Source organism: Terrapene carolina, unplaced genomic scaffold (assembly GCF_002925995.2).
Source record: "Terrapene carolina triunguis isolate 2854851 unplaced genomic scaffold, T_m_triunguis-2.0 Scaffold750, whole genome shotgun sequence".
Taxonomy (NCBI): Eukaryota; Metazoa; Chordata; order Testudines; family Emydidae; genus Terrapene; species Terrapene triunguis.
In genome coordinates this window covers 414,655-434,662 of record NW_020665101.1, presented here as the reverse complement: position 1 = coordinate 434,662, position 20,008 = coordinate 414,655, and the positions used below count along the sequence as shown (strand labels likewise).

Sequence of the window (20,008 nt, the reverse complement as noted above, 5' to 3'; positions counted from 1 at the left end):
TTCTTGAAATGCGGTGCCCAGAACTGGACACAATACTCCAGCTGAGTTTATGGTGTACCCGTGCAGCTGGGGGGGTGGGGGTGAATGGAGGCCCTCGGTGGTCAGGGCTGTCATCTGGGCATGTTTCATCAGCACTGAGTTAACACCGAATAACTTGTAAGTTTAAAAAGGCGCTTAATCCTTTCGTTGCTTTTCCCAGGCATACCAACCCCATTGTAGAAAATGGCCAGACCCATCCGTGCCAAAAAGTCATCCAGGAAGTAAGTGAAAATCGGTGCCAGGCCTGGGGCCATCCTTCTCCGTACGCGTCTAGCCAGGAATTGGGGTGTCCCCATCACTGAATGCTCGGGGCCGAGCCGGTTTCCCCAGGGGCAGCTTTGGCTTTGGGCTGGTGAACAGTCACTGCTGGCTTGTCCCTGTAATCAGAGAAGAGAGGCTGCTATAAAACTGCCGGGGGTGGGGGGAAATTGGGCATGAAGAATCAGTGGGCTTGTATCCTAGTCGCTTTCACTCCTCTGCTTGGCAAATAGAGGAATTAAGGCAAACCTTGAGCAAAATGCTCTAGCCCCTTCTTTGTCAAGTGCTTTGAGATCCATGGCTGCGTGAGAGCCACGGTTCCTGGGTATGCGGGAAGGAGTCCATCCAGGAGGTGCCCACGGCTTCAGTTGCCTGGCAGTTGGGTGGTGTACCTGAGAGTGTTTCTTGCCAATAGTTGGGGACTATAGGGACGCAGAGGATTGTAGTAAATGGGGTGGTTGTGGGGTCCCTCCTAAATACCTTGAACCCTCCCTGTTATCCTTGCTCAGATCTGGCCGGTCCTGTCGGAGACCCTGAACAAACATCGTGCCGATAACCGCATTGTGGAACGCTGCTGCCGGTGCCTGCGCTTTGCTGTCCGCTGTGTAGGCAAAGGGTCTGCGGCCCTGCTGCAGCCGCTGGTCACGCAGGTGAGTGAGCCTCGGGGGAGATACTTAGTGGAGGAGCAGCTCATCCAGTTGGGGTTTCTGGAATCAATGTGCGCAGAAAGCGAAATCTCACAATTGGTCAGTTGGCTGAGCCCCTGAGTGAGATTTACGTTGAAGCCCCAGGTATAGGCCTCTGTCAGGGAGGAGACTGGTCCATTGAGTGCAGCACGTCCGGCATAAGGAGTTCTGACTAGCGTGAGGTGGTGGGGACAGCTCCAGCTTTGCTGGCCCCCATAGCACGTGAGGCAACAAGGGGATCCTTTAGCTAGCACTTGGCCCGTCCCGTTTTCAGAGTGCCATACGAACCTGAGCTGAGGTACAGCAGAGCAACGCCTCAGGCAGCGCCCGGGCTGCCATCCCAAGCTTTGGGGAATCGGGGCAAGCTGGCCCTTTGCAGGGGAGAATTTCTCCCGTGCTGCAAGTGAATCGCCACTGGGTCTGGAAGCCTGGCCCGGCCATGGGCTTTCCCGGTGCTAGGAAATGCACCTGCTCTGTAAAGCGCCTGGCTGGGGCCAGCTGACGTCGGCCGCGTGTCTTGGAGCTGGAGTAAGTTTGCTGTGTCCTTGGCAGATGGTGAACGTGTACCAGGCGCACCAGCACTCCTGCTTTCTGTACCTCGGCAGCATCCTGGTGGACGAGTACGGGATGGAGGAAGGCTGCCGGCAGGGGCTGCTAGACATGCTGCAGGTAGGTCTCCCGAAGGCACGTCCAGTTCCGTGTATGGACGGTACCCGCTCCGTGCCATCCCACTCGGCTGCAGCTTTTGATTCCCTTTTTTCCCCTCTGTGCTTTCCTCATTGAAAGCCGATGGGACTTCATCTTCCAAGTGTCGCTTTTGAAAATGGGTCTTCGGCTCCGAAGTCACTCGGATGTTCTAGATCATCTTTCTGCTGGGCTGCCCTTGGGACTCGCCCCCGTTCAGCAGCTGGCGCAGCTGCAGCCCTCGGTGCAGATGAGGACGCTGGACCGAGTTTGCTGTGGCTTTCCCCGGGGCGCTTCTGTGTGGCCTTTGCCTGACGCTCACGGTGCTCCCTACCTGATACGGGGCACGCCTCCCGCCCTGAGACGGCAGCTGTGTGTAAACAGAACGCTTTGTTTCAATGCCCTCTTCTCTCATGTCGATTGGCGTGGTTAGTGCCAGCGGCAGGGATTGCTGCGCTACGCCAAATGCCCAGGCAGTGAAAACCAAACCAGCCCCTGCCCCACCTGAAATTCCTTGGTGCTGGCGGAATGGGAGAAAACCGCCCTTCCGCTCCGTTCCCGGCTTGGGCCCCCTGTGCTGGTAAATAAACTGTGGATCCAGCGCAGGAAATCAAACCACCCGGGGGGGAGGGATAAGGAACTGATTGCGCTTCCGAACCCATGACGTTCCTTCTAAAAGCACAGCTCGCTCCCTGATCTAGGCACTGCCATGCTGTGACTGGCCCAGACCCAGCATCTGAGTGCTTGGGGCATTGCGCATTCCAAGCACTGGACGAATGTTGAGCCTTGCTGTCTCCGTTGTGCAGGAGAGTAGAGCGAGGTACAGGCTTGGCCCGTCACCCAGTGAGTGTCCGCATTAGGGCTCCCGCGCAACCTCTGCCGCTGGCTGAGGGACTGCATCTCTGCTGGCTAGCGAGTGGCCGAGAAGCCAGGCCTCCGCCAGCTACAGCTCGCTGGTTTGTGGGGAGAGCGGCCGCTCCTGGCTCCCCCCCAGTCTAGGTTCAGACACGGAGAGTCAGCTGTGCAGTGAGGGAAGCTGAGCCAGTCTGCGGACTGGCCTTTGGTGCTGTAAGCTTTCCGAGGAGGAGATCCGGGTTTGGAGCAGCCTGTCCTGCCGGCCGTGCAGTCAGTTCAGCAAACTCAAACGGCGTCAGGGAGTTCCCTGCCCCGGCGTTGTTTGAGGTGCAGAGGGGATGGAGACATTGGCAGCAAGTCACCAAACCCAAAAGCCGCATCACCAGACTCTTACTGCTCCTCCCAGCTTGTGTACAGGCAAGGAAGGGACCGTCCTATGGCGTAGGCCCCACGGCTGCAGTCAGGACACCTGGGTTTGTCCCGGAACTGTTTGGCCTCGGACGAGTTTCCCATCTCTAAAACAGGGAGACTGATTCCTGCCAGCCTGAGGCTAAGTTAATGTTTGTCAAGCGATTTGAACCCCGTAAATGTAAGGCGCTTTGTAAGCGTGTGGCCGGTATTACCGCTGGGAGCGCGAGTGAGTCTGAGTGATGCAGGGAGACCAGGGAAATGGGGAGAGTTAAATGACCAGGTGCTCTGCCTCCGCTGGTTTTGCTTCCACCCGGATCTAGGAGCTCAGACTTTTGTAAAGCACCAGGCACCACTCCCGCAACAGTGCCTCATTGTAATCCGAAACGCCGGCATGCCGCAAAGTGAGCAGGCACCCCTGCCCCCTTGGCTTGGCTTCCCTCCTTTCTCTGCCTACACCCCAGGACGAACTCTGTGTCTCGTGCCACCTCTAGAGATCGCGGAGTACATTAATTAAATTAACGATCCATCCCCTTCCCCCTTCTCCTAGGCGCTGTGCTTGCCTACCTTCCAGCTCCTAGAGCAGCAGAATGGCCTTCAGAACCACCCAGACACCGTGGACGACCTCTTCCGGCTAGCCACCAGGTAACTGCTCCGCCTAAACAAGGGATCGCTGCCTCGCGTCCCGAGCGCTCCCTCTGCTGCCTCGTGTCTGGCCAGTTCTGCTCCTTGCGCAACGGGCGGCTGAGTGCGTGGGTATGCGCGTATTGCTCCCCAGGCAGAGGGAGCTTCCATCTTTAATAACTCCTCCTCTTCCTTTGGATTTATAAGCTGTACAAATGGCGCGCACACACACACACATCCCCTTACGTTAATGCTCACAGTCCTGTCAGAACGGCCTTGCCCACGCCACCCATGCATCGAGACTCATCAATCACAAGAAAGCCACCTTCATGGCACATCCTCCAGAGTCCCCTGCCAGCCCAGGGCCCCTTTGTAGCTGCTGTAGGTGCTTTGGCTGCAGTGCAAGATTTGGAAGTGGGCGGGACTTTCCTGCTTCCCCGTTACTAGAGTTCCAGCCGTGGGCATTGAGGATAACTTGGTCTCCAGCAGGGGGCAGTGCAGTACAGCTTGCAGTCAGGATGCTGCCTTCTGGGGCCGGCCTGTCAATCCGGAGGGCGGGAGGCCCCTGGGTCTTGCTGTCACTAGTCTCTGGGCAGCACAGAAGGGACATGGCAACCCTCTGAACCCCAAAGCTGCTGTGTCCTTGGGGCGTCCGTCCAAGCCAGCCTGCCAAGCGAAGCTGCTTTCTAGCTCGCACGGCGCTGAACTCTCCCTGATCTCTCTCTGCTCTGCCCAGGTTCATCCAGCGCAGCCCAATCACCTTGCTCCGCAGTCAGGTGATCATTCCCATCCTGCAGTGGGCCATCGCCTCCACCACCCTGGACCACCGGGACGCAAACTGCAGCGTCATGAAATTCCTGCGCGACCTCGTCCACACCGGGGTGGCCAATGACGTGAGTGATTCCCAGCGTCTCTTCTCCTAGCTGTGGGGGGCAGGGCGCGGTGGGGTCACAGACTGCCCTGCCCAGTCGGCTCGGGGAAGCTGAGAGAAGCTGGCTGTTTGGGGTATTGCTTTGCTCGTTGCATTTATCTGTATTGCTCTTGGAATTGCAGCTGACAGATGAACCATTCAAAGCCAGGTGAGATTTGGACTCCCACCTGCCCGTGGGGAGCCCCGGCCTGCAGTGCTGTTCCCATGTTAACCAGACCAGCAGGGTCGCTCACCCAGCGCTCTGCTGGAGGAAATGCGTTGGAAGGTGTTCCTAAGGGTGAAACGCCGCTGGCTTGGTCTCTCCTCTTGGCCCCTTGACCCGTGAGGCTGGTTCCTGGCTCTCACTCAGGTCACAGGCAACAAAAGGCCGGTTGTTCCTCGCTGGGGTCGGGGGCAGTCGGTGCCGGTGTTAATGCCCTGCCTACGCAAGGCTGCTGGCAGCACAGGAACCCATGGTGCTGCCTTTCCATCTTCTGTTCTGTCCTGCCTGTCGGTCACTGCAGCGAGTTCTGCCTCGATGAGCAAACGGCACTGGGAGGTGGGAAGGGATCCGGAGGTGGAAACGTGCCCCAGGCCGCCCTGCTGGGCAATGCTCACTCGGCCCCTCTTCCTTCTGCAGCACGAAGAGGACTTTGAATTGCGGAAGGAGCTGATCGGGCAAGTGATGAACCAGCTGGGCCAGCAGCTCGTGAGCCAGCTGCTGCACACCTGCTGCTTCTGCCTGCCGCCCTACACCTTGCCCGACGTCGCCGAGGTGCTCTGGGAGATCATGCAGATCGACAGGCCGGTAAGGTTGGCTGGGCCGCCCCCAGAAAGCAAACGTAGTAGAAGTATAACGCGTGACTGCTGTGAGCCCGGTGTTGGCACTGGGAGAACCTGGCCTGCCAGGGGGATTCAAGGGATGGGATCAAACAAAAGGTGGAGCTAGCGATTAGCAGCTGTCAGAACATCAAGGGTCAATTTCACCAGCCTGAATAAAAATAACTTGTGTCCTCTTCAATTACAGCAGTGAAGATTAGCACCCACCTCCCTCAAGTGCTCCAATCCCAGTGCTTTTAGCTCAGTGATTCTTGCTAGCTGGCTTGTCCATCTCTCTACTTTGTCCCCACTCCTTCCTGCTTCAAGACTTGCTTCAGATCCTCTCTCGCCACCCTCCCTCAGAAGTTGATTCTCCGTTCTCAGCCAGCCCAGGAAGCTTGCGCTCCTGATGTGCCTGAGGGCTGATAGCCGCTGCAACAGAACGCAATCCTTGCTCAACCCGAGTTGAGTCTATCCCTGCTGGGTTGTGAATCATTCCGCGCAGTATCTGGGCACGTGCAGGGTCCGGTAGTCACTTGGAATGATTCATTCTGGCAATACAAAGACATAAAAATGAAACTTAAAAATAGGCCCTCTTTCCTCGGCTGCCTGGGGATGCAGGGCCTGCCAGCACCTGAACCCAGAACTTGGTCTAGATTTCTTTTGCAGCAATAAAATGTTTAACTTTTTCCTTCCTCCCACACCAGACATTTTGTCGCTGGCTAGAGAATTCACTGAAGGGTTTACCAAAGGAAACAACCGGAGGAGCCATCCAAGTGACGCACAAACAACTTACGGACTTTCACAAGGAGGTGACTAGGTGAGTGAACTCCGTGTTGGCAGGATGCCCTTGTTCACAAAGGTGTTACCATGAGTCGTCCCCCCGCACCTCTCTAGGGCCAGCAACAGACCTGCCACTGGGGTGTTCAGTGTGGCTGTCCACTCAATCGTCCAAGGCTTCAAGGCCAGAAGGGACCATCGTGGTCGTCTAGTCTGACCTCCTGCACAGCGCAGGCCACAGAACCTCACCCATCCCCTCCTGTAATAGACCCCTCACCTCTGGCTGAGTTACTGACGTCCTCACATCATGGTTTAAAGGCTTCAAGTTACCGAGAATCCACCATTTACTCTAGTTGAAATCAACAAGTGCCCCGTGCTGCAGAGAAAGGTGAACCACCCCCCCACCCTGAGGCTCAATCTGACCTGGGGGAAAATTCCTTCCTGACCCCAAATCCGGCGATCATCTGTATTGTACTGCAATGGCTGCCAGAGGTGTCCCTTACAAAGAACTAGCGCTTCCGCTAAAGCCAGCGCCCCAGGAGTCTGCCCTGGTGGTTCTTGTGCTGAGAGTGCTTTGTGATACGTGCAGACGCTTCAGCTGATAAAACCCAGGGGTCAACCTAAAATCCTCCTTTATTACGGAAAGCTTTAAATGTAAACTTAGACTAAAGCTGCCCCCCGCTGTCAGCCCCTGCACTTCTCTGGGGCCCCGAGGCAACCAGGAAAAGCTCTTACAGATGAGCAAGACCATGAAGCATCAGCTGACGGGGGTAAACGACATAGCCCCGTATGCCCGCATCCCGCTCCTGTGAGGAAAGTCTGATCTTCCATTTACAAGTCAGAGGGAGTCTGCAGCTGCCAGGGTTAGACCCGAGTTATTGCAGAGCTCTGAGTGCTCGGCTGCACCATTCCGATCAGCGAGCTACTGACCCAGTCACTGTCACTTGCAGCACAGATTGTCCTGAAACCCAACGTGCTGAGTCTCTGCCGTATTCTGTGACTGTAAAAGGATTGATGCCTGTAACTCAGTGGGAGCTGTGATTGCTCAGCCCCTCCGAAAATAACGCCCCAGGTTGAGATGGGAATTTGAGAGCCCCCATGTTTGAAAATGTTGGCCTTGATGTCTGATAGAGCTCTCTGCAAGTGGATGGCTCCCGTTATCACAAGCAGTGGAGGTGTCTGATTCCTAGGCGTTGAGTGAAGACGCTGCTCTGCCGTTTGGGTAGCGAGGACAATCATTCGGAATAGGCAACAGTTTCTCTTGGCTTTAAGAGAATGCTTTGGGTCAGTGATCAAGTCCACGGCCTGGTATCCCTTTGCCGTGCTCATCTTTGAGAGATTACTCTTTGCGTCTGTGACCCATGCAGCTTTCAGACATTTGGGTAGCTTCAGTGTCCTGCTCTAGCACTAAACTCTTCAAATTTGTTGAGGGAATCAGTGATCATGTGGATATGGGGGATCCAGGGGATATAGCGTACATTAGGGATTTCTCAAACTGGGAGTCGGGACCCCTCAGGGGGTCGCAAGGTTATTACATGGGGGGTCGTGAGCTGTCAGCCTCCACCCCAAACCCCACTTTGCAGTCAGCATTTATAATGGTGTTAAATATATTAAAAAGCGTTTTTAATTTATAAGGGGGAGGTCGCCCTCAGAGGCTTGCTATGTGAAAGGGGTCACCAGTACAGAAGTTTGAGAACCACTGGCATACATGGTTTTTGACGAGGCCCCTCACCAAAGGCTCTTATGGAAATTAAGCTGTCCTGGGCTAAGAGATGGTCATCTCCTGGATCAGTAACGGGTTAAGAGATAGGAAACAAAAGATTGGAATAAATGGTCAGGTTTCACAATAGAGAGAGGTAAACTGTGGGATCCCCCAAGGATCTCTACTGGGACCCGTGACGTTCAACATATTCATTGATGATCTGGAAAAGGGAGTGAACGGTGAAGTGGCAAAGTTTGCAGATGATAGAAAGTTACTCAAGATAGTTAAGTCCAAAGCTGACTGTGAAGAGTTACAAAGGGACCTCACAAAACTGGTAACTGGGCAACAAACTGGCAGATGAAATTCAACACTGATAAGTGCAAAGTAATGCACATGGGGAAAACATAATCCCAACTACACCCATATAATGACCGGTTCTAAATTAGCTGTTATCACTCAGAAAGAGATCTTGGTGTGATCATGGCTAGTTTTCTGAAAACTTCAGCTCAACACTCAGCAGCAGTCAAAAGCGAACAAAGTGTTAGGAACTATTAGGAAAGGAATGAAAAATAAGACCGGAAATATCAGAATGTTATTATATAAATCTATGGTGTGCCCAAACCTTGAATACTGTGTCCAGTTCTGGTCACGCCATCTCAGTGGAACTGGAGAAGGTTCAGAGAAGGGCAACACATGATTGAGGGTGTGGAACGGCTTCCGTACAAGGAGAGACCAAAAAGACTGGGACTGTTCGGTTTAGAGAAGAGATGGATTTAGGGGGGTTATGATAGAGGGTCCATAAAATCATGACTGGTGCAGGAAAAGTGAATAGAGGAGTAATTTACCCTCTCCCACAATTAAAAAAAAAAAAACAAAAAAAACTAGGGGGCACCCAATGAAATTAATAGGCAGCAGGTTTAATGCAAACAAGAAGTCCTTTTTCACACAACACAACACTCATTGCCATGGGATGTGTGATGACCAGCAGTATAACTGGGTTCAAAAATGAATTAGATAAGTTCATGGAGGATAGGTCCATCAGTGGCTTTTAGCCAAGGTGGTCAGGGATGTAACCCCATGTTCTAGATGACCCTAAGCATCCAACTGCCAGAAGCTGGGAGGGGAAGATGGATGGATCTCTGTAAAATTGCTCTATTCTGTTCACTCCCCCTGAAGCTCTTGTACTGGCTACTGTCAGAAGACAGGATACTGGGCTAAATGGGCCATCGGGCTGACCCAGTCTGGCCGTTCCTATGTTCTTAAACTGGGCAGTTCCATTCTGGTGCCCAAACTGGGCGGGGAAGGGGGGGTTCAGTTGGTTATTGTTCTTTGCTTCCTGTTCTAAACCAGCCACACTCCACGACTGATTGTTACGCGCCCCTCACCGTGGTATCTGGCTGTTCTGTGCTGTATGTGCTGCATTTCTTCAAGCACTCTGGTTCCTTAGGGCTGGTCTACACTGGGGGAAGATCGATCTAAGATACGCAACTTCAGCTACGTGAATAGCGTAGAAGTATCTTAGATCAATTTACCTCGGATCCTCATGGCGCGGGATCGACGGGGAGCACGTTCGGGGATCGATTTATCACGTCTAGACGAGACGCGATAAATCAATCCCCGATAGATCGATTACTACCCGCCGAACCAGCGGGTAGTGAAGACATACTCTTAGTGCCCTTCAGCCCTGCCTAATTGGGCAGTGTTGGGAAATAGCAGGTGGTTGGAAGGAGCTTGTTCCCTGGAGGCTTCGTGACCCTCCCCCCATTAACCCTTTGATTTCCGGTGATCCGGATCACAGCACGTCCCCCCAGAGTGCCGGAGGAGCCCCCGGGTTACAGCACAGGGCTGGCGTCCAGCGACCAGGGTTCTGGTTTTAGTGCCAGTGCAGGTGTCTTGGGACCACGTACTCTCACCCCTTCATCCTGGGGCCGGGCTGTACGCGGGTGGGGGTCCCTCCGCAGTGTATCTGGGCTGGGTTTTCCTGGGGGAAGAATCGGCTCTTGAATTCCCAGCCCCATGAAAGCTCTGTACAAACCGAGGCCGCAGTCTGTCCCGCTGGGGTCTGGAGTCCCCTCCTTTTCCATCGCTGAACAGGTTTTTCTCCTCTCCCGTCAGTCCATGCAGTGTGTCACAGAGGAGGGGAAACCGCAGGGAGTTAGGTGACTGGCTGCCCTGCTCCGAAGCAGGGCGAGTTCTGGGATTCCTTCACAAGTCTGGACATGGCCCTCAAACGCTCACCTCAGGCTTCTCTGCCCTGTGACTCAGCCGCTCCAGTTTGCATGGGCTGAGGGCTCTGCCCAGGCCTGCACGTGGGCGTTGTGTTCCTCCCCAGCGGTAAAGGGGTAGATCAGATCAGCACGTCCAGGCCTGCTCCTCCAGCTCTTTCACACCCTTGTGAAACTCCAGCCTTGTGTCTCCGTCAGTCAGAAAGTCAGTGCCCCAGAGTGGGGCCAGGGCCCTTGTCATTCTGGGATTCCATCAACGCCCCTTCTCAGTTCTCTGTTTTCCTGCTTAGCTTTCTCCTCTCTGCAGCCTGGCCCTCCCAGCCCTTCTTGGGAGGCGGCCGGCAGCGTTCCTACCTTGCCCTTGGGAAAGCTGAGCCACTCACGCCCGCGCCCGGGAGCTCCTGCCCCCCAGTGCTGTGCTGGGACCCCCACACAATCGCACGCAGCGTCTCCTCGCTGAAACCCAGTCAGGCCGCCTGAGCGTTCAGAAGGGTCGGTCAAGTTCTGCTCGGCCCCAGGTCGCTACGGTGGGAAATCAGCGGCTGTGACGTGGCAGGCTGCTGTCTGTCTCGGGGGGCGGGGTGTGCCTGAACAGGCCGGACTTCCTGTAGCATCTCCCAGCTTCAGCCAGGACCCTCCCTTCCCCTAACAGCCACCCTTGTCTTTCAGTGCTGAGGAATGTAAACAAGTGTGCTGGGCCCTGAGGGACTTCACCCGGTTGTTTCGATAGCTCGCGCGCCCACTCTGTGCCTGTCTCCAAGGTGAGTAGGTGCCGTCTGGTCATGCTCCAGGTCTGGGTGGACACCTCACAGCGAGGGCCCCCTGACCCCCTCTACTGCCGACTTCAGGGGGGGCAGGGTTGGGGCCTGTAGTACAAATTAACCCGTTGGTTGCCAGCGGGCGATAAGAGCGGTAACCCTGAGAAATGCCAAGAGGTGGTTGGTTGTGAGACTCCTGGGTCACCGTGGTAGAGAAGACAGCCTGAGGCCCATGGATTGAAGCAAATCCATCCTAGACCATGTCTGGGGTGAAAGGCTGGTCGATGGCAGATGTCTGAAAACCCTCGACTTCAGACGCAATCTGTGCGCCGCGCCCAGGTCCCAGCACGCTAAGCCCATCCCCGGACACTGGCTACTAAGTGTTGCACATGTAACCAAAGGGAGTAGCTGCCTCTTGAGCGTTTCTCTGGCATGTGCTGTGGACCCAACTCACGGCCAGGGGTTGATGGACAAAATAATCCAGCACCCTGTGGGTGATGGACTCCTGAGGCTGTTTGCCATGCCAGGCAGGGGGACGGCTCTCTGAGAAAGCAAGAGGCCCTCTGGGCCTCAGAGTGCTGGCTGGTGGGAAGCCAGGATGTCTAGCCAGATGCTGTGTGCGCGATGCGGCACTGCTGACTTGGGAGCCGCCCTCACTACTAGCCCTCACCTGTTGGCACCCCCCAGCTGTTCGCTTCAGCAGCGATTTCATCTGTAAAGGGCCAGTGACAGCTTGGGATAATGGAGTCTTTCACATCTGGGCTGTGCGTTCCGATTCAACCCAACTGGATGAGTCGTCTTGACGTTCTGAGGGCAGCTTGATTGTCAGTATGAAACTAAGGGAGTTCCCAATGGATGGGTGACAAATCAGCTGCACTCCTTGGTCTCAGCAAATAGACCACGGTCTAAATTCATCCTCCTCGAGGGGGCCTTTCTGGTCAGGAGCGAATCATATTGGCTAGGGGGCAGGCTCGGGCACTGCTGCTGCCCACGTGACTAGAGGGCGGCTGTTCACCACCACTCAGTTAGCATTGGAAAGACAATAAAAGCTTTGTTTAGTGCCTTTGGTGCAGCTTTCAGCCTCTCGGCTCGGTCGCAGCCGTGTAATTCCACGGACTTCTGTGGGGTTACTCTGTATTTACGGCAGTCCATAGGTTCTCTCTAAGTCAGGGGTGGGCAAACTATGGCCCGCGGGCCAGATCCGGCCCCTCAGGGCTTTGGATCCGGCCCACTGGATTGCCCCGCGGGCCCCGCGCCGCTCTCAACAGCGGCCGGCCCAACGTCCCTGTGGCCCCTGGGCCTTTGCCTCCAGGCACCGCCTCCCGCAGCTCCCATTGGCCAGGAACAGGGAACCATGGCCAATGGGAGTTTCGGGAGTGGTACCTGGAGGCGCAGCAAGGGCAGCGCATGCGGAGTCCTCCCCCTCCACTGCCCCTCTCCCAGGGGCTGCAGCACTTCCTGGAGCAGTGCGGAGCCAGGGCAGGTATGCAGGGAGCCTGCCCTGGCCTCAGTGCATACCGCTGCCCCCCTCCAGCACCCTGCCCCACAACGCCCTGCCCTAAGCCCCCTGCCTGCACTGCGCACCTCTCCTGCACCTCAACCTCCTACCCTGAGCTCCCTGCTACACCCCTCCTGCACCCCAACCCTGAGCCCCTTCCCGCACCCCTACCCTGAGCCCCCTCCTGCACCCCAACCCCCTGCCCTGAGCCCCCTCCCACACCCTGCACCCCTCTTCTGCCCCAATTCCTTGCCCTGAGCCCCTTCCTGCACACCGCATCCCCTCCAACACCCTGCCCCGGCCCTGCATACAATTTCCCCACCCAGATGTGACCCTCGGCCCAAAAAGTTTGCCCAGCTCAGCTCTAGGTGGTGAGCTCTTATGGGCCGGTGGGAGCCGTAAATCGCCTTGCTCTGGGGATACTGACTCTGCTTTCTGTCCCCCACCAGGAATGTCTTTTTATTTAGAAGACAGGAAATAAGAAAACCAAGAATGTCCCACAATCAGCAAACTTCATTGTGGCCGAGGGCTTTCACTCACTCTAGTGTGCGCCGTCAAACCCGAAGAGACGCTTCCCCGCCAGGACAAGCCAGTGAAGTTACTGTTTGTGAGGGAGAGGGCAACTCAACCTACTAAAGATGGCTGCAGCCGGACCTACAGCATTGTAGGGGCAACGCTGCTTTCTTGATGGACTCGCTTTAAAAAAAAAAAAAAGAAATAAAAAAAACAAACAAAAAAAGAGAGAAAAGAAACAAGAATGGAAAAAAAAAAATTTGCCTGGAAAAAAAAAAAAAAAAATAAAAAATACAAAACAAAGTAGAAAACTTTCTGTGAAATGAAAAATAAAATAAAATTTACTTAAGGAAAACGTGGGGATTAAAAATACAATACCTAGCAAAACCAATTGTCTGCACTGGGAGGGGGGAAGGCACCCAGGTTTTTAGCCCACTTCCAGAACACCGAGCTTCCTCCACTCCCCCCTCCCCTCGCCCCCCTCTAAAAGAACAATCAGGAGGAGTTGGGTTCCCCTGTGCGGCACCGTGGGGATCCTGCTGTTCGCCCCTGTGGAGCGCTAACCCACCCCGCCCCCCCTTAAGCAAACCCCCCTAGCTAAATCTGATACCACCAATCTGTCAGCCTCCTGGAGGAGAATCAGCCTGGGATAGACTGTTATATATTATATATATTTTTTTCTTTTTAGTTTTTTTTTTTTTTTTTTTTAATTTGGTTTTATTTGGGTTTTTTACCATGAGGGGGCGAGAGGAGAGGGCTCTAGAGCTCGCAGGGGCGGGGCTGACTATTTTACTCAACAGATTTGGAAACTGCTCACTGGGGAATCGTACATTGACAAGACCTGAGACCCTGCGCGGGCGTTAGAATTGAGCGCATGCTGTTCCGTCTGGTGTTGTAGCCATCTCGAGAACAATACAAACAAAAAACACAAAAAAATCAATTAAAAAAATTAAAATGTGGGTTTTGTGCCTCGTGTCTCTGGCTGTTGAACCTGTCTGCACGCCTCCTGGCTCAGAACACCCGGTACCAGTAGGATCTGTCCGTGTTCTTCCAGTGACAGCAAGACACCGTTACCCTTAAGGGTAGTACCAGCGAAGGCTAGTTGTAGTAACCTGTTGGAAGGGACTATGCGAAGTGACGGGATATTAATTTTCTGTGCTTTAGTCACCAGGGTTAATCCCAGCTTAACCCTCTTCTCCGACTGGCTTCTCCTACGCGAGGAAGAGAATTCGCTTCTCCCTTGCGCCCTGATTGGCCCAGTAGCATTCACTAGCCTGCCAGTATTGCTGTGATCGCTTTATAATCCTAGGTAGTACCTTAGACATTACACCAGAGCATCCCTACTTCACACTAACGCAGGCCAGGTCTGGTGGGAATTGCTGGATTTTATGACTTAATAAGTAAATGATCAAAGAGGATCAGAGTCAAGGTGCTTTTTTATTGGCCAGCAATGATCTTCTGAGCAGGGTGTTGGTGCGTGACCTATATTTCATTGCCTTCTGGTGTCTGTTGTGTACAAGCAGCGTGCCTTCAAAGCCCCCTCGCGGTAACATTCGGCTAATCAAAGCGAGCTGTGGTGTGAGGCTCGCAAGCACCATGTGAGCTTACCGTGCTGTGTGTTGGTGAGCAAGGTTCTCCGATGCAGCCAAAGATCTAGTTAACAGATACCGCAGCCTGTAATTGCTTAAAGGATCCTGATAAAGGTTTATAGGCTAGGCCATCGTGGGGGAATAAGCCACCATTAAATACTATCCAAACAACAAATCTAGAGCTCTTCTCCTTGAGGCTTGCCTGCAGGGCCATATGGCTGGAACTGTCCCGCCCCAGCCCAGGGTTAAAAGGCAGCAAAATTGCCTGGCTACGGGCTTTTCGCTTTAGGAATCTTACAGGCTGTGCTCAAAGGTGCTGGTGAGCTGAATCATCCACTCAATGTGCAGCGGCAGTCAAAAAAGCAAACAGAACGTTGGGAATCATTCAGAAAGGGGTAGATAAGACAGAAAATATCATATTGCCTCTATATAAATCCATGGTACATCCACATCTTGAATACTGTGTGCAGATGTGGTCGCCCCAGCTCAAAAAAGATATTGGAATTAGGGCAACAAAAATGAGGGTCTGGAACAGCTTCTGTATGAGGAGAGATTAATAAGATTGGGACTTTTCAGCTTGGAACAGGGATGACTAAGGGGATATGAGTGAGGTCTATAAAATCATGACTGGTGTGGAGAAAGTAAAGAAGGAACTGTTATTTACTCATAACACAATAAGTAGGGGGTCACCAAATTAAATGAATAGGCAGCAGGTTTAAAACAAGCAAAAGGAAGTATTTTTTCACACAACGCGCAGTCAACCTGTGGAACTCTTTGCCAGAGGATGTTGTGAAGGCCAAGACTATAACAGGGTTCAAAAAAGAACTAGATAAATTCATGGAGGACAGGTCCATCAATGGCTATTAGCCAGGATGGGCAGGGATGGTGTCCCTAACCTCTGTTTGCCAGTAGCTGGGAATGAGTGACGGGATGGATCACTTGATGATTCTGTTCATTCCCTCTGGGGCACCTGGCATTGGCCATTGTTGGAAGACAGGATACGGGGCTAGATGGATTAGTCTGACCCAGTCTGGCTGTTCTTACGTTTGCCCTGCTCCCCACCCCTCCCCCAGCCAAGGAAAGGTACCCAGACCCTCTGCACTAAAACCTGCCTTGACCATGAAAGATTAGCATGGGTCTGACCCCACGTTTACAAGCAATTTGAGCCAGACCCAGGTCTGTGTACCAGGTACCCGGCTGCCTAGCTGCCGACACAGGAACGGACTGGCTGGCAGGACCGTGTCGTGCTCCGCTGCGGGTTTGGTACACAGGGCCATGTACTTGGCACGACGCTCTACCCTGAGGCAAGACGCAGCCGGCACAAGGGGATTCTGCTGCAAGACCTCCAAGCCTGCTGGGAGGGGAACCTCTGAGCCCAGCTTCCAAGCAGGGCAAGCTGGGGCCTGGCTCAGAGGAAGCGCTGGTGCTTGGCACCTTTAAAACTGCCCAGGCCAGAGCCCCGGGGAAGGGAACGTAGACACAGCTGGGCTTTGTTATCCCCACTTGTTGGAAGTCAGGCAGCCTGGGCCTCGGCCGTGACTAACTCAGGGGGGAGCGGTTACTGCTGAAGAGGCTACGACCCAGCAGTTACAAATGGTCAAGACGGGGCTAAGCTGCCAGGCAGCGGCTAAGTCGTTAAAGCTTCAGGCTCCCGGCTGGAAGGAACAGGGGTTCGGCTCCCAGCTGGCCTGGCTCCGCTGTAGAGCGTGGCCCCAATGGAGCCGGGACCAGCAGGGGCCCTACCCCCAGTCATTGGGCTGGACCATAACCGGGGCGGTTTCCAACACACGCTGGTGTACGCTAACGGCCAGGCCTGCAAACGCGCCCCGGGTGCCGACTCAGGCAGGGCTCGTCAGCCCCAGGCGGAGACTCTGTAGGTCAAATGCTGCCTGTGGTCCCAGCCGGCCAAGCCCCGTGCGGGCCCTTAGTGCTGTGATTGCTACGCACGTCAGAATACGATCTCGGGCCCTGGCTGCAGAAACGTTTCAGTGAGCGGGAGCTCGGGGCGGGGCAGTTCAGCTTGTGCTTTACCATACGCTGAACGCTCAGTGGGCCGGCTCCCTTCCTGTCCTTCTGATGGGGGACGTGGGGGGAGCCTCACACACACACACACAGGCATAGGCAAGTGGTTGCTTTTATTAACAGCTGAGCACTTCCCTTGCTGCGTCTCTGTGCCAGGCCAGTTCCCGGGGCCGTGACGCCAGCTCCCGGATACTGTGACTGCAGCGTCGCCTGGGGCTCCTTCACGCCCGCGGGCTGGATCGGGCCTGACGGCCGGGCCTGTCCTTTCAGCAGGCCCCAGCACGTGCTGCCCACCACCAGACAGTTCTCGTAAGTGCCCAGGGCGGTGAGTCTAACAGTCTCTTTCCTCCATCGCAGGCCTTGCCTGTCCCTGCAGTGCTCTGGCAAGATGGGGCCTGGCCCGCAGCCTAGTGTATTCCCAGCAGGTGGTGGTGTGGGCCGGCCTCCATCCATCCCTGCAGGAAGGGCCCTCTCCCCCCTGCCCCTTTGGGGTCCACAGCTGGGAGGTTGGCGTGGAGCGGGCAGCGGAGCCGGGCAGCCTGCGCCGACAGATCCAGCGGAGCATCGCCCTATAGAGATCAGTTTGCCTCGTCTCCCCCTCCTCGGGGCTGGCATGCACGGCCAGGCTCCCCCGGGCGCCCGTCAGGAGGGAGGGGAAATGGGTGAGTGTGCGCGACGTGCCCACGTCCTCACTGCTGCATGCTGCTGGCCTGCATCGCCCACGGGCCCGGGCCTGGCTCCAGGTTCGAGGCCGGGTGGGCCTGCGGGCCCTGCTGGTTTTGCCAGAGCTGATGCAGCTCCTTGAACTGCTCCACCATCTTGTCTTTCAGGTCCGGATGGGAGATCTGGAGGCGGATGCTGTCTGCCGACCAGGAGAGCTCCCCAGAGAACATCTCCAGCAGGATCCGGGCGGCCACTGGCACGACCTGGGAGGCAGACAAAGAGCAGGCAGGAGCTAGCCCGCTCCCCTCTGCAGCCGGCTCACCCCTGCCCCCGCACAGCCTCAACCCCCCACATCCTGGAAGGATCTTGGGCTGAGTCACCCAGCCCCTCTCTGGAGTCCCTGCTCCCAGCACGTTACCTTCTCTTCACCTGACCCCTGCCGGGTAACAGCCTACTCTTGCTGCTGCATCTCCACCCCTCCCGGCAGGCCAGGGCTGCGATTAGGTCATGGGGCAGAGGCCTTGTTTAGCACCGTCAAAATATCTGAGCTTGTCCCAGGGAGGGGAGTGGCGGAGAGGCCGGCGGCACCAAGGGGCCGGCTGAATGAGGGAGCAGCGAGGAATCAGTGACCGAGTTTCCCGTCCAAGGACTGATCACTCACCCGGCTCCCAGCCCGAGACGCTCTGGTGACCCCATGCTTGGGAAGGGAATCGCAACCACCCATGGCCATCACAATCCCCCTTTGCAAGCTGTAGGCATCTACCCGTCCCAACCATTCAGCCTTCCCTGGGCTGTTGCTGGGGGCCCATTGGGGTCTGCTGGCTCATGCAGTCCGGGGCTCGGGCAGTCTGGCTCCCCGGCTTGGAAGGGCCACAGTTCCATGGCTGGCGTGTCCCGCTGCAGGCTGGGAAGGAGCAAGGGGGGAGATGGGCCAAGCGGGGAGAGGGTGGAGGGTCCTTAACAGAGCCAAGCCAGCAGACAGGACCCCAGTTGTGGGGCCCTAGGCCCTGCTCCCAGGGGCGAGAGCGGACATGGAACCCTTACCTGGACGGTGATAAGTTTCTTCTCCTTCGGCTTCTGGTCCGGCCACTCCTCTCCGAAGCAGAGGAAGATTTCGAAGGGGGGCGGCGTGCTGGTCTGGCCCTTCTGGAACAGGATGAGCCCTAGGGAGCCCCACAACAGACACGGCATGAGGGGCAGGGCCCCCGTGGCATTTCCAATGCCCTTCCCCCCCAGCATCTAGCGACACCCCCCCCCCCAACCACGTGGGAGGAGACAGGGCCAGAGGAGAAGGGCCCTAGGGGACTGGCAGCCAGGGAAGCTGGGGGCAGAGAAGCCATGTGGGGAGGCCAGGGCTGGGGCCGGGGAGCCAGGATGTGGAGGGCAGGGCTGGCCCCCGGCCCCTCCGCTCACCGTTGAGGAAGTTCTCCAGGCTGAAGAGTTTGATCTTCCTCTCGCGCTCGATGGGGTTGGGGCCGGCCCGCTCGCCGGCGCAGGGCCCCGTCCAGAAGACCTTGCACTGACACAGCCGGACGGCGTAGATGTCTTGGCCCTGCAGCTCCAGGATGAGGCCCCGGTCCATGACGTCCAGCAGCTGGTGGGTGTAGAAGCGCTGCTTCTCGTTGGGGATGTGCTCGGTGCTGGGGAAGCGCACCTGCTCCAGCGTCACGGGCCCGAAGAGCTCCACCTGCTCGTGCGTGGGCTCCAGGCTGCTGTGGAACAGCCGGCACCCGTGGGGGTTGCTGATGGTCAGGGAGCTGGCCTGCCGCCCGCGGTAGTGGAACTTGAGCTCCAGGTCGGTCACTGGCCGCGGGGAGAGCGAGACAAGCCCGTTAGCCGGGGGAATCGGGCGGGAGAGCGCCCGGGAGGCCCTGATAGTCCTGTGCTACCGTCACGCCGCTACCTCCCCCCACGCTTTCCCCCCAGCCCCGCTCCTGTCGCGAGCCGCGCACCGGCATGGCCACGGCGCTAGGCGCTGTCCGGACCTAACGGCATGCAGCCCCCGCCCCGGAGAGCTCGCAGACTAGAAGGGGCAGTGCCAGGACGCAGCGAGGGCGCGCTAGGCGCCGACGGGGAGGGCAGCCCCAGGCTGAGCGGGATCTTACGTGGCAGCATGTGCGGGCTGATGAGCAGGTCTGGGATGAACTGTTCCATGGGCTGCAGCGGCATGCTCCCAGCCGGGCTCTGAGCGGGCAGCTCCCCTGCTGCGAAGGCGCCAGCGGCGGGAGGCGGCGGCGCCGACACGTCCGGGTGGAGGAGTTCCCGGGCGCCCAGTGGGGGGAAGGAGCTGTTCCCGCAGGGGTTGGGATACGGGACTTCCTGCTTCGGCCACACGTAGGAGGGGAGCGGCTCCACGCCCTGGCTGGGATCTGAAAGCCACCAAAACACACTGGCTCAGGATCTGCCCGTCAGCCCAAGCCAGCTGCGAGCAGGGCCCTGGCATCACCAGCCGCGCCCGGCTCCAGCCAACGATGCCCAACACCCAGGGCTCCCTCGGCACACAGCCCCTGCTCTCCGGCAACCCTGGTGCAAGTTCCCTCCCCCTCACGGAGAGCAAAGGAGGAAAACAACTGACCCTTCCGGCTGGGAGCTGGGGGTCCGTTAGTGCCCCGCACGGGATCGAGGGTAAAAGAGGGGCAGCCCCCAGCCTCGAGTGGGGTCTCGCTGTGTGAGCTGAGCCCCCGGGGCACTTTGGAAGCTGGAACCGACTGCTTAGGGAACAAACCCAGCCCGTGACCGGGGGGAAGAGGGGGACAACCCCGTGTCTCTCCCCACAGCTTTCAGGCCCCCTCTGCCCCACCTTGCCCCGATCAGCTGGAGGTGGCTTGGGCACAGAGCAGGGGGAGCCCATGGGGCTGAGCCGGCAGCCCCTTCTCCTCCCCTGTGGGGGGTCCGGGTGGGGCAGGGGCGGAGGGGGCAGACGCAGGACGGAGGACGGTGTCGGGAGAGGGAGGTGCTCAGAGCCCCATGGAACA

At 56.7% G+C, this 20,008-nt stretch overlaps 2 protein-coding genes across 4 annotated transcripts in view; one reads left to right on the top strand and one right to left on the bottom strand.

Moving 5' to 3' along the window:
* TNPO3 (transportin 3) overlaps nucleotides 1-12,732 on the top strand; it is an 83,050-nt gene extending 70,318 nt beyond the window's left edge. For all 3 annotated transcript variants that reach the window (XM_026660303.1, XM_026660304.1, XM_024194540.1), the window contains 9 exons: nucleotides 200-260; nucleotides 807-947; nucleotides 1,536-1,652; nucleotides 3,481-3,575; nucleotides 4,291-4,447; nucleotides 5,105-5,272; nucleotides 5,991-6,103; nucleotides 10,660-10,751; nucleotides 12,696-12,732. In XM_026660303.1, the coding sequence (XP_026516088.1) occupies nucleotides 200-260; nucleotides 807-947; nucleotides 1,536-1,652; nucleotides 3,481-3,575; nucleotides 4,291-4,447; nucleotides 5,105-5,272; nucleotides 5,991-6,103; nucleotides 10,660-10,720 (913 nt within the window). In that variant the 3' untranslated portion in view covers nucleotides 10,721-10,751; nucleotides 12,696-12,732. The remainder of the gene's footprint in view (nucleotides 1-199; nucleotides 261-806; nucleotides 948-1,535; nucleotides 1,653-3,480; nucleotides 3,576-4,290; nucleotides 4,448-5,104; nucleotides 5,273-5,990; nucleotides 6,104-10,659; nucleotides 10,752-12,695) is intronic.
* Nucleotides 12,733-16,526: 3,794 nt separating this feature from the next.
* Nucleotides 16,527-20,008, bottom strand: part of IRF5 (interferon regulatory factor 5) — a 37,270-nt gene continuing 33,788 nt past the window's right edge. The window contains exons 7-10 of the mRNA XM_026660305.1: nucleotides 19,139-19,402; nucleotides 18,447-18,836; nucleotides 18,078-18,196; nucleotides 16,527-17,296 (exon numbers count right to left, since the gene is read on the bottom strand). Of these exons, the coding sequence (XP_026516090.1) occupies nucleotides 17,060-17,296; nucleotides 18,078-18,196; nucleotides 18,447-18,836; nucleotides 19,139-19,402 (1,010 nt within the window). The 3' untranslated portion in view covers nucleotides 16,527-17,059. The remainder of the gene's footprint in view (nucleotides 17,297-18,077; nucleotides 18,197-18,446; nucleotides 18,837-19,138; nucleotides 19,403-20,008) is intronic.